Source organism: Anarrhichthys ocellatus, unplaced genomic scaffold (assembly GCF_004355925.1).
Source record: "Anarrhichthys ocellatus isolate YVR2014 unplaced genomic scaffold, GSC_Weel_1.0 scaffold11, whole genome shotgun sequence".
In the NCBI taxonomy this organism is placed as follows: Eukaryota; Metazoa; Chordata; class Actinopteri; order Perciformes; family Anarhichadidae; genus Anarrhichthys; species Anarrhichthys ocellatus.
The window spans coordinates 11,252,763-11,266,799 of record NW_022280041.1 but is presented as its reverse complement, the minus strand read 5'-3'; the positions used below and the strand labels follow the sequence as shown (position 1 = coordinate 11,266,799).

General features: G+C 41.6%; 1 protein-coding gene across 8 annotated transcripts in view; it reads right to left on the bottom strand.

Moving 5' to 3' along the window:
- Positions 1-14,037, bottom strand: part of nrxn2b (neurexin 2b) — a 620,971-nt gene that overhangs the window by 496,591 nt on the left and 110,343 nt on the right. For all 8 annotated transcript variants that reach the window (XM_031850677.1, XM_031850671.1, XM_031850674.1 and 5 more), the window contains one exon: positions 9,222-9,242. In XM_031850677.1, the coding sequence (XP_031706537.1) occupies positions 9,222-9,242 (21 nt within the window). The remainder of the gene's footprint in view (positions 1-9,221; positions 9,243-14,037) is intronic.

The following is a 14,037-nucleotide window of genomic DNA, read 5'->3' as shown; positions in this document are numbered from 1 at the left end:
AGAGTTGCTACATGATATGATAGAGAAGTCCCAATCTGGAGTAAAAGTGTAGTGGCCACCTGTGGCACCAGGACTGGTACAACATTTGCTTTCCACACGTTCATTTTGCAGGACCGATGACTTAAACAATCCTGAAAATAAAACCGCCTGACCTGATGATACAAGGACTCATGTTCAGAACTAAACATAGAAACGGTCCCACATACAGAGTTACAGTGGGTCCAAAGAACATAGCAGAGGATGTGTTTGAATGGACATTTGGTGATCTAATTATCCAAAGCAATGTGGGGCACATTCTGCATAACCTAGTAGTTGGTGAGTTTGTGCACCAAATTGAGGGCTTGATGATTTGTGACATGTCTTACATGTTAAAGCCAACAGCTTGGGGCTGCAGCACATCTTAGCTGATGCTGTATCACAACAAGCAGAGACAAAATGTGAAGACTGGCTTATGTGTAAAATTCATAGCGACACCGCCCCACAGCGCACACACACACAGGGCGCAATGGCCACATGGTGTGCATATCACTTTATAGACGACACTGGCTTAGTTGACAAAATGAAACCCTGGCCTAGCTGAACAGTCATTAACAGTGAAGTATCTAGGCCATGTCTCCTTCCACTCAAACAGCCTGCTGGAAGACGCCTCTGCTCTCCAGATTCCCCCCAACTCCTCATCTTCCTCCTTCTATCCCTTCTCTCTTGTCTCCCATCCCAATGTATCCATTTATTCCCCTCTTTTCACTCATTTCCTTTGCTTGCTCCTTGACCTTTATCTCCCTTTATCTCTCTGTCCTGCCTGCAATCCCTTCATTTCTACTTTTCCCCCTCCAAATAATCGCATGCTGAGAAGGCAAGAAGGCCAGGCCCAAGTGAGCACTGAAGGCCTGTGGCATTCAAGCTTCTCTTCGCTGGCCCTCAGAGAATTGGATAGGGACAGATAAATAAATAAGACCTATAAGGAGAGGCTTTATGGCAGCTGCTGCAGACATTTATGGTGTTTCTGATAACAACTCATCATAGCGGTTAGGCCACACTGACAGCAGAGAGAGAGAAAAACAGGGGACCCTTGTCGGCAGTGATGTTGTAAAAGGGACAGTTTAACTATGTATTCTTCTCACAGATGTCTGTTTTGTTTATCATGTAACAGTCTAAAACTGCACACAGGATGCCACAAAGAGCAAGGTTTCATATAACAACCTTGAGTTGAGCAAACCTAGCGTATAAATCCACAAAGCTGATTTAAAAGCATGCGAGTTAAAGCCTGATAGGAACTTTAAAAACACAGAATGAGTTCACGCCGGTTCACTATGGAGAAGACAGAGATAGAGCAGTCGCAGGGCAGCAAATATGAATCAAACATTGATGGAAACACTTTTGTGAAAGGTTTTAAGCCAAACAACATGAGCCTAAGCAGGACCTTTGTATTTAATCAGTGGTGTGCGGATCCTGACAAGATCCCGGCTGTGATAAATGAAGAAATGCCTCGTTGTATAGTTTGCTGAGGTGTTGACTTCGTGATTTTGTCATCATAAGTTTGAATCCAGGATAGACTCATTTTTCAGTGCGAGATGTCTCGAGCAAAAGCAGAAATTCCACATAATAATTTTGACTTCTATGTGTGCTGCAATATAAAAGTAAACGCATTTCAAACTGGAATGTAATTAAATGACTGTCGTACATTGTATGCCATTTATTCAGAACAAGAAAGCACTTAATCACTGTTTAGTTTTTAATTATGTGACTGTGTGAGTGACATAATGGCTCCACCGACTGCAAACAGTGGCTTTCTGATGGGTGCACATACTCTGTTTAGAAAACTTTAGGTGTGTCCTTAGTGTTTATTCCGTTATTTGATCTATACCAAAGCAGTGTGTGTTCGGGGTGAGCCCGGTCGGAGCATGTGCCCCTTTGTCATTGACAACCGTGGTATGGCTGCTTGCAGCGTTCTCCACAGCTGCTCATTGCTGGTTGACTTTAGACAAGTGAAGAAGAGTTCAGTCTTAACCTTTGAATATCCAGCAGCAAATGAGACTAATGGCCTGTAGTCCAAAGAGCCCTGAAGCCACGCCCCCACTAGTTCTGCACAAAGAGCCGTTTGCTTGTTTATTTAAAGATTTTGGATATAAACTATCCAAATTGCACCATCTTCGACACTGCACATCCTTGAGTCCCCAGCAACACACCCGCCAGATGTGAAGAAGATCAGTTTTGGAATTATGCATGGGGAACACACAATCAGAGATTCCTTGTTTTATTGTTACCTGGCATTTACAGAAAAATTAAAAAGAAAATCTATTCTAAATCCAGTGTTGCCTATTAATTACCTAGACTGTGGCCTCAAGCCAAACTGTTCCCGCCACAGTTTCATAATAAATGAAAATATTTGTACCCTCAACAGGTGGGCTGGCTCTCTATTCCCCATTTCCATTCTTTAGCCTAACCCTAACCAGACCATTTTCTCCACCAACAGCCCTTCATGCAAATGTGTAGACCTGCTAAATCAATGTTGGACCACAAATAAAGGCCAGGCCCCAAACAAGACAGTCAAAACAAACAATCAACTGTTGAATGGACCAGAGTGAGGAAGCTGTTTGACTCAGGCAGTGCGACTGCATGTGTACGACATTATGCTATTCAGAGGGGTTAAGTAACAGAAAACGCTTACTAGCATATTAGGGCTGGAGTCAACCTCTCCTGGTTGACTGAAATCGATCTACTGTTCAGCCAATCAATCGGTTGATGCACTGTGATTAACTAGTTCACCGTGCATAAAGTGCACTCTGGTAGCCTGAATACATTTTCCATAAACATATTACCACACATACATATTTGCAGCATATTCAATTATTTCTAACCTAATTAATAATACTTAAATGATAACAACAGACTCAAAGCCGACCAGCGTGCACCAACCTATTTTCACAAGATTTCCAAAAATAGAACTAGCCATCAAAGTCACCATCACCATGGCTAACCCCTCCGGCACCCGAAAATGTTCTTCCTGTGAGGGTTAATGAGAATGATCGGAGGAGAGCATACCACCCGACCAACCATATCACTGATGCACTCACATACAAAAGAACTGGGGAGTCAAATTTACAGAAATAAAAAAAAACACATGCAAGAAAGAAAATGTGAAAGAAAAGTGTGTCAGTAACCACTTCCCTCTCCCTTTTTTTCTTGGCAGCCGGATGGAAGTGAGTGCTTTTATTTTCTTAAGAACTTGCTGGGGGACGGGCAGGAGATGGACTTTTCGTCAGGCTATGCCCAAATGCAATCTCTCAAAGTGTCACCTGGCCAGCATGGACCCTTAGCTTTGCAGTCAGTGGCATTTCATGGCATAATTTAATTCAGAAAGACTGCCGGTACACAACAGGAGTGTTCTGACACTCTGGAAATAATGGCGAGTTTTGTGGAGAGGGAAAAAAAAATAAGGCAGTGAGTCTTAAATTGAGAAATTGACAAGTCTGGTTATAAAAGTGACAGTGGAAGTCAGGTGGAAAATAGGAAAGGATTAGCTTACACATACAACCCCAGCGTGCCAGTCTACACACACACACACACACACTACTATACCTTTACATGACCAAACCTATCCTGACATGAGCCTCAGCTTATGTTGTGTCTTGATTTGTTCATTGAAATTAGATGTAGCTCTATTTGGAACTGATTCGTTTTCAGGAAAATGCACATGGCCAAGCGTTAAAAAGATCTCCGTCATCATGTGTAGCAACATCATCAGCATGGCTGCAAGAGCATAGCAGAGTTGCAAAGGGCCCAGAGTTGAGAAAACCTTAGAAAAGATGTTTGTTTGGTGTTCTGGTTCCGGTGTGAAGATTAACAATCTCAAACTGGAGATTGAGAATAGACCGACATTTCTGAGGTGCTCAAGCAATAATTACCCATCTTCCCCATGTTAAGCTAATAAGCTGTTCCCAATAGAACTTAAAGTGTACTTTGACTCCTCTGCCAGGATAGCGCTGGTAGGTTAATCTACTAGTTGTTCTGATCTCTTTTGATAGTGTCACAAAATTAAGAGCCTCAAGAAGAACCAGGTCAAAGCTTCATTAAGGACTTACAATGGCTGCTAACACAGGAGTCTTAAAGGAAGATATTCCTAAATGTCAGCTAATAAATGTCTTCTAATCCTATTATATTCACAGCTGTAAAAACAAGTTATAATCTGAATATCACAGTGGTACTCACAGACAATGTGGGCACCAGTAAATAAACCTGGGCCCACCTTATATTCCTTCCCATGCCCCTCTCCAGTCCACTCTATATAGCCTTCAATAACCAAGTACAGCTGCAATTCACAGCTTCCTATAGTGGCATCTCGTCAATAAGCCTCTTAGCTACGACCTATACGTTTATCTACCAGAAGAGGGAAGAAGGTGACCGAGATGAGAAAGAGAAGACAGAAAAAAAAGAGGTGGAGGATTGGCAGAAGGAAAAGGGAGAAAGAGATGTCGAGAGTACAGATAGGTGGCCGGAAGACTAAACAAAAGGGGAGATTGATGACAGGGTAAAGCTAGAGATAGGTGTAGGGATAAGGGGAGAGGAAGAGGGAAATCATAGAGTGATAGATGCAGAGGGAATCGGAAAGAGAGGAGGATTACTAAGATTCTATCCCTGACCGGGCATAAATTAGTTGGTGAAGACAACCAAACGAGAGATGAGGCAATATAAACTCCAAATACCCTATAACCCCAGAGTCTACTGGGAAATGCTTAAAAGACTGTATGTATTTGTTTCCTTTTTCACAGCAACAAAGGCACAGAGGTGCACAACAAATTTTAATTTCAGTACACAGGAGAAAAGAGTACTTTGAAGAAAGCCTCGCAAAGCCCTACCAATGCTTATTGTAATACAATGTCATTGTTTTACAGTGGAAATGCTGAAGTCACACCTTGTGTTTCCTAGGTAGAGGGAAAAAAGTTAACTATAGAATTGATTTCAAAAAAGATATGAAGAATGCAATGCATACTAAAACCCCTGGTGTTTCTCTGTGGGTTCAAAGCACATAAAGGCTGCTGCAAGCCTTCAGTTATTCCAAAGTGCTTCAATCCAAACGATGAGTCAAGAGAATCTAATTAACTTGGTTTCGAATTTGACAAACCTCCGAAAAATATGATTACAAATTCAACAAAAATATATGCAGTATGTATAAAAGCATCAGATAGCGCTTAACTCGGGCATATGTATCCGTTGAAAAGTTTCACAGTGCTGTGCTCGTCTGCAAATGAAAAACTTGAGCAGAGCAGCTAAATCTGGCACACCTAATGCTCTTCTTCACGCACACAGACAAACACTATACAACCCCAGAGCTCCAGGCCATGCATTGTCCAATCCATTTCTCTCTTCATCATAGCAAACAGTATTGCCTGTGGCCACGCATGTTGACACTGAAGCATCTGGAGTTGCTCACAAGTGGACGCCCACTCCATCCCTTTAGACTTTGTTATCACAAAGCAGGAAAATAGAAAGAGAGAAAGCAGTGTGAGCTGTGTGGGGTGAAATTAACGTCTTGTGAGAACAGGCATGGCTGGACTTTGGCTCCTCCAGGACCTGAGGATGCTTTATCGCACTGCAACATCTGGCAGATGCTGGGCAGGCAGAGGCAACATCAAGACATCCTACTGTCCAAAGGCTCTTGAGCAATTTCAGAGCTGAAGAAAGACACCATTGAATTCTGTTCCACCCTTCCACTCATTGGTCTTTTTTCCCGTCCAATGAGTTTACTGTGTGTGCGTGCATGTTTGTTGTTCTTCTATTTGCAGCCTGTTCTATTCTTTTCAAGTGCTTGTGAGTAAAAAGCTAGCTAGCAATCTTGCACAATCGATTGCTTTGTTTGAACACTGCAAATCTCTTGTGCGTTCAATGAAAAATGCACAGTTAAGCATTATTGATCGGAAAGAATGGACAAATTGCGTTGTTATGCAATGCCATTATATAAATAAATGCCTATCGTTCCCAATTGCTTTTGCAATTTATCATTTTTTGGCAAGATCAAACCCAGGTGCTCTGCTTTCTAGCCAACGGTATACAAAATAACAACATCAGTTGTAATTGAAGGATCATGTACATGCACTGTTCATTCCAGAAACAACTAGATCTAGGTTAATACCATAATGACATCAGTTCATTTAATATTTGCTTCACTCTGTTGCATTGACGCACACGCATTTAGAACACATTCTAAGTTTTTAGTCTATGATTATGTTTCATTTCTCCTGAGCGAATAATAACAAAATCCATAATCTGGTTTGGATGATCCAAAGTAATCTCCTATTACTACAGGCCCCACACAAATCTATAATCCTGTATCTCTAGCAAACATCAAAAACTCTTTTTAGGCCAGAGAAAAGAAAAATAAATGTTATTGCCCTCCCCCAAGGGTGGGATTAAGTTGGAGGTCTGAGCGTGGCTCAGAGAGAAAAGATCATTAGCCTTGATCAGATTGATTAAGATCAGCGTGGGCAGCTCGGAACATCCCTCACCGAAGCAAAGCACCAGGTCCCTGTATCAGCCAGTCTCAGAGGCCATCCACACAGGCCAGGGTTACATTTCATCTGTCACTGTCCAGTTGTATGTGAGCCACTTTTCTCTCAGCCGTGTTCATGGTCATCAGTTTGAGTGAAATTAGAAAGGGCTATTCTTCAGCATCTGAATGAACAGAATGCATTTTGCCTGAGCAAGGTGTTGTTTCTTCAGGTTCTTTTTTGTAACCATTTCTTAACCAGGTACAGCGCACACAGGCCTATTTCAGAAATGCTCTTATTCACATTTGCATAGTACATTCAAACCAAAGTATCATCCATGCCCATAGACAGCACACAAGAAGTGGATGTAGTCATTGTGACGACACTGATTAGTTTGTGCCGATGTCCATACCACCTGCAGTCTTTCCTTGACAACCACGACCAACACCATGACCAACACAACGTGGTGCAGTAGGGTGTTGCATTCTCCCAATACATCCAGGTGGTTGAAATAGCTACCTCTAGTCCCATTCAGTTGTCCTCTAAGCTTCCACTGCCTTCAACTTTGGTGTTATTTCTTTATTAGCAATGAGGTAGACCTGTGCTTACATCATGGACTATACATCACTAATGCAGTCGTCCAGGTTGAGGACCTGCTTGGCTATCAGTACATAGATGGCTTGCCAGTGAAAACAGGTCAGTGTTGCAGGCAGATCATCAATCGCCCCACAGTGCAAGAGCGGGGGCCACTAGCCTCCCAGGGGCATCGAACGTCTAGGTGCATCATCAATTTCAACCAACCTTTGAACACATGGTCACAGACACGTATTAGACCAATACGTCCACAGGGAAACCTAAAAAATAGAATTGAGTCTTTGTATTAAATGGCATGACTTAGAAGAGTCCAAATGAATTGAGGTGTTAGCTTTAAACATGAGGACTCCTCCATAAAGCCCTCCAGTATGTTGTTGAGTCAAAATAAACTCAAAATATTATTAATATTATTATTATAATATACAGGATTCTTTAAAAACCCAAGCGATGTTTCATATTTGTGCCATGGTGTTGCTGGTGAAAACACCTACCCTCTGCACAATGAGAGGTGTTCCCTTCTCAAGTTGCTGGGAGTCCACATTATTAATAGGATACATAACTTACAACATATATACTTGTCCATGCCTAAGAATATCTGCACAACATACTTCAAATCACTAAGAAAACTGCCAAATGCTGAGCTAAAAGGTTAGGCCTGAGTGACATTGCCTTGACATACACACAACACAAAACAACTCCTCCCAATATCTCTTTCTTTGGTACACTGCATTGTACTATTACTCTGCACTATACTTGTGTACATGTGTTGGAGAGCATAGCTTAACCTCTGTAGTGTGATGGAAGTTAACAGAGGACCTTCAGGAGTTGCCTACCCTCCCGTGGGCCTGTCACAGAGTAAAACGACCCATCTTCATCCCCCTCCTCTGCTCATTCTCCACCTTCCTCTCCAAAAGGTATCTTGCTCCTGACCTCATTCTCCATCCGTCTGGAGGAGGGGCTACTCCGTCAGACAGAATTGTGGGGTTGCCACCATATATTCCTGTTCCCATACCTTTCCCGTCATTTTCTCATCAAGAGCCTCAGCAGTACTGACGTGGGGTCGACTACATGTACACACACACACACACACACACACACACACACAATCAGTACAGGAGACCTGCATCTCTGATGTACTGTAGGAACAAACTGAGAAAATGTCAGCCTCTACAAGTGCACATATTCTGCATACCAAGCACACACCAGAACTCAAATAGAGCTCACTGGGTTAGGTGATAACAATGAAATGGCACTGTGACATACACTTTATACTTCCAATATGCCACAAGATAAACAACTCACACCTGGTATACAGATTGAGAAGCAAATGCAACATTAAAGTTTTCATCTTTAAAGAAAACCTGGAGCAAAAGGGCGTTTGTCAGAGTGATTTTCCCTGCTGGTTCAGGCCGTATGATAGGTAATCCATCAGGGCAAACTCAGCAAGGAGGAAATGCACCTCCAAAACAGGCAGACACCAGTTCACTACTCCACACATATATTCAAAGAAGCATTTTCTGTCGATCTTAGAGTCTAATGTGTCAGACTAACTCAACCAGCGGGTGAACCTCTTCTTGAACAGTTCAACATGGAGACAGGCAACAGCCTGCAGACAGACAAGCCAAGGCTGACCCATCCCCAAGGTCTGCTCCACCCACCACTGGTTTCATGCCCTGGTCCGAGAGCTAATAAGGCCTCTCGAGGGCTCTTACAGGCAGCCTTCCTTCACCTTTGTTGGAAATGGGAGGAAGGAAACCAGGAGACTATCTCAAAATCACCACGTCATATCAAGATAGCCACGCTGCCCTGTCAGTTTTCTGAGTGCATGAATACATTCCTGGGTGAAATACACAACCATCTGCTTGTATCTATAGAGATAAACCGCAGTAACACAAAATAAGAAGACAAAGATAAAATAAACAAGAAATAAAACAGAGATCATTTTGGTTGTAACTCCGTCACTTTTGTCTTGTTCGGAAACTGTAATTTAGGCCCCCTTGAAGTCACTTATAACCACAGTCCAAACTGACAATGCTCCTCCCCAGAGGGAGGGCATAGTGTTAACAAGCAGCCAGCATCAGCATCCATGACAGCATTAGGGGAAGCCATCAGAGGGCCCGAGAAGTAAAGCATCAGTCTTACCTTCAACAGCATACTCTTCAGCTTCAGGGAGGGTCCAAGGGGAATACATGAAAAAGAGAGAGAACAGACACAAAGAGCAGACTCATTAAAGTTACTTTTACTTCAAATAAATGTCTTTTTATTTTTTTCTTCAAACTAAATCTTTACGAGATAAAATCTAAATAAAGAGTGCCAATGAGGCTTGCGATCTGGGAGACTTGGCAGCAAAACAAAATAAAAATAATAAAAAGTCTGCTCCCTTTAATATCTAATCTGACGTCTTTTTTTTCTGTTGACTTTCTTGAAAGCCTGCAAATGGCTTGGTAATTTAACAGACACACATATTGTATTATTCTCGTGTGGAGAATCGTGAGCCAGGAAGCACACTACCTCCCATAGGGAACAGGAGGCTTCAGTCAAAGACGATCCCCGACTGAGAGACACCGACTCTCACACACTTCTCTGTGGCTTAATGACACAGTGAGATGGAGCCATATAGTTCAGGCTACAGCAGGACGCTTTACTCACAAAAGCTACCCCACAGCTGCAAAGGCCAATATCTAATGCTAGAAAATAAAACAGCAGCCGCCTGCCACTCTACAACCCTACCCGAGAACGTAAAAAAGCTTCTAGCCTGGCATGGCATCCCTGTGGAGAGCTTGGTGTTTTGATCTGGTACTCTGGCTGCTGGGCCTCAGTCTTCATGATGTGCTACTTTATTAACTTGTTGTATGGTCAATACTCTAAAGGGACTCTAAACTGCACTGGTTCCATGTATTATCTTTTACAACATTCTAGTCAGAGCATTAACAGTTGTGCCACAGTAGCATTAAATTTATGGAAAACTATGAGGTAAAGTAAAGTGAAGAATAGTTTCCATTTTAAAGCTAAAAGGGCAAATACATTTTTTATTCATGGTCCACATATGTCCGTAGTGTTGGAAAGCCTACATAGTTGCTTTTAGTATTAAGATTTGATGATAACAGCAGCAATTTATAAATATGAAACGCACCATTTGGGGCCAAACGTGGCTGAAAAGTGAGCAAGTCAAGCAGGTTTCCTATTACGCACCAGCACAGTTCCTGAAAAGGTATTCTCTTAAATTCTCCAATGCATGGACTAGGGTCCGCCAATTGGAAGAGTATATTAGCTATCTGTGATTGGATGAGTATAACGTTGTTTGTTTGGGGTTTATTTCAACCAAAACTACAGATGGTGGTTGCTGGAAAGTCTAACAAAGACGGTTTGGTGAGTATTAATATTGTTTCTATTGGAGTTGACTGAAGTGTGTTTTACAATGCTTCGCTGCATAAACAGCTCATCTCCCAGTTGAAGCTAAGGCGGAACACGCACACGCAAATATATTAGCAATCACCAGTTGTCGGGCTGATGGTGGCCGAATGGAAAATTCTAACATATTTTCAACCCTAGTGTGGAACCAATTACATCTCTGCTTATGAATTGAATATTGACCTCAGTAATCTTCAATGAGTTTCGAGATTAAACAATGATATTGTAGATAACTGAAACCACTATGAAATAAAATAAATAACCAATAATAATCAATCAAATAATGACCCCAGGGGATACAGCCACATCCTCTCATCTTGGTCCCATGTTGTCCCGCTCCACATGAAGCTAGGACACCAACAATACAAACACAAACCTCAAGGACATCTAGGGAGAACAACAGGACTTCTACAGTTGAAGGATGGTCCCATTCACTATGCATCCCTGGTGGCTGAACTGAGTTCAATGGGACAAGTTCATTGACACATGTACTGCCATTTTCTATTTAACCATCAACATGAACGTATAAAGATTAAACCTTAAGTGTGAATAGTTCATTTAGACAGCAGAGATGATACCAGTACACTGACTGAAAGCCCTTCATGATTAATTTTTGCCAAGCTGAAGCATGGGGACCGTGTTTGTCTGATGTCTGTAGTGGCTGTTTATGTAAGCACTGGCCATGACTCTGTCTTTCCTCTCGTCTCATGTCTGATCATAGTCCATCATCCTTTCTTTCATTGTGCTCCCTCTCTCCCTCCCAAGCTGAGGCCAAGAATGTCTGATGTTCTACCTTTTGCCTCCACTCATCTCTCAACATAGGCCCTAATCCTTTCTTCCTTTGTACTTCCTGTGTTCAGACATCCAAAATAGGCAAACACAAAAACATATACAAACATACACATATATATTTTAATTCTAAAACAACTAGCATGAATCTCTTGGATAGTCTGGATGTTGGTTTGTTTGATACAGATCCTGAAGAAACGCACCCTCCTCAGAGCCTCCTCACTGTTTCCATAGATGGACAGACTATTTACTTCTCGCATTATGTTCTACTTAAGAGCAAAGAATTAAAAAATAAAAAGATATTAAATAACAAATTAAGAATAATTTTCCAAGAGGCCATGTTACAGGAAATATTGAGCTCCATCAATTGTTAAATCCATACTGTTTCAAGGTTGACTCTTACTTAACAGAAAGTAAAATCTCGCCTGAGGGAAGAAATGTGAGTTCAGTCAGACACTTGGGGGATGTACCCCTTCTCTCTAAGCTTGTCCCAGTTATACGCATGATAGATTCCTGTAGTCTTTACCACCCATAGCCTTCATCCCAGAGCTGTTTTTCATTAGGGTGTATCCCATATAGCCTCAGGCTCAAAGCTCCACTGCGATCCTAGTCTTTTCAATGTACTTTGTGATTCATAAGGGAGAGCGGGGAATGTTTTTCAGAAGAAAATGCTCACAAGCTTTTCTATACTTGTGATAACGCAGTGCAGAAATGGGGTCTTGATATAGGCCGAGGGATACAAATGCTTTATTCTAACAATTTCCACCCAATCCAAGACTAAAAGTGACCTAAAAGGCTGAAATAAAGACAAGCTGACAGCCAGTCAAATGTGACATTGCTTTCATATCTCTAAATTAGTGTGCAATACCTCAAGCAACAAAAGTAAAATGAATTAACGAAACAGTCACAGGGTAGAACAGAAAGCAGACGTGTATATAGAATAAATACTAAAGTAAAATTCAGATGGAAGCAGTGGAGAAGCTTGAGAGCTTTGGAGGCAAATGAGAGACTTTTCAGATCTAATCCTAACCGAGCTAACTAAAGGATTTACCGAGGGCAGAAAAGCATGCCTGCATTGAAAAAACGACCTCTGCATCACTATCCTCACATTCCTTAGCACATGAAGGAATCTACACAGTTAGCTGTTGGTTGGATACAAAAAGAGCACGAACCAACATTAAGTAAGTAATATGGCAAAATATTTTTTTAAAACATTACTTAAGCGCTATATATATATATATATATATATATATATATATATTCCAAAAAAAAATACAATATGATATATGGTTGCACAAAGAAAGAGAACAATGACTAAAGGCCTGTGTCCATATAGTGTTTTTCTGGCAGAAAAGGGCCCCTGGGGAGAGCTTCATCCCAGCGTTTCATTGGAAATGTTTTAAAAATGTTATTATGTCAAAAACATCTTGACAGAATATAACCTCTTGACCACAGTTGCATGACCGACTGGCAAAGCCCCTTGCTTCCTTTTATCTGTTTGGGCTACTTTCTATTGGTTTGACATTGTTGTTTACCATCTACACCAACATGTGGACTGATCTGCTCCCACAAATCTGCTTTCCTACATTTGTTATGATAGTGTCTGTAACATATGTCTGTGACGTATAACGCTCAGGACAGACCGACATGGACATAATAAGCTTCTCCTCCAATTTCTCCTGTGATGCCAGCAGCGCTTTTCTGAAAGACATTTTGAACCGTAAGCGCTCGCTGCACGGAAATATCCGAGGCACTCCGAAAGAAGACGCTGGGTGCAGCCTCATGCAGTCCAATATGCTCTCGTCATTGGGGAAAAAGACATTCTGTCAGTATTCAGCAGTTAATGAGAGATGTGGCCATCAACCAATGTGCATCCTGAGGAAAAACTATTGTCATAGTTGACTTCTTTTGAAAAATAATCATCTATAATTATCAGAATAATTTTCTCATTATGGATAAGAGCTCAAGCACTGCAGCAAGGCGTCACAGAGGGAGTTCAAGATCAACATCACAAGTGTTAGTAAAGGGACCGTATATCTATCTCCACTTTGACTCAGCTGGAGAAGCACATGTGAACCATGCAGATATCAAGACGCCCTTATGCTCCAACACCAACATCTGATTACCTAGCTATGAACTCTGACATACACAGTAGAGTGGACAGGAATTATTTGGATGTTCATAAGAGTCAAAATGTTTAAAGCTTGAATAGAGTGGTAGCTGCTTTACTTCTACTTTTTGAGGAAGCTAGTAATGCTGTACTTTACCCTGAGGGTAGCTGTGGTACTGTAACATGTGTAACAATGTGAATATCTAGTAACTGTTCTGGCATCTACTGTATAATGATCTGTACCAAGAATACAATGCCAGTTTAGTACTGTATGCGTATTCTTGCGTATGAATAAACTGAAATGCTTGAGAGCACCTGGAAAGTCAATGTCAATTTTGAAATCCATTGAAATCCATTGATAAATCTGCAGCAACTGCGTGATGCTGTCATGTCAATATGGACCAAAATCTGTGAGGAATGTTTCCAACACCTTGTTGAATGTATGCTACGAAGAATTAAGGCAGTTCTGAAGGCAAAAGGGGTCCAACCCGGTACTAGCAAGGTGTACCTAATAAAGTGGCCGGTGAGTGTATGTTGTCCATAAAGAGGTTCCCTCGGCTAATGTTTCCATCTGTTTTCCAGCTGCAGTTTACCAACCCTGTATTTTGTTGCTCAAATGTGGCATAAAGCAAATAGTCAGAGTGAATA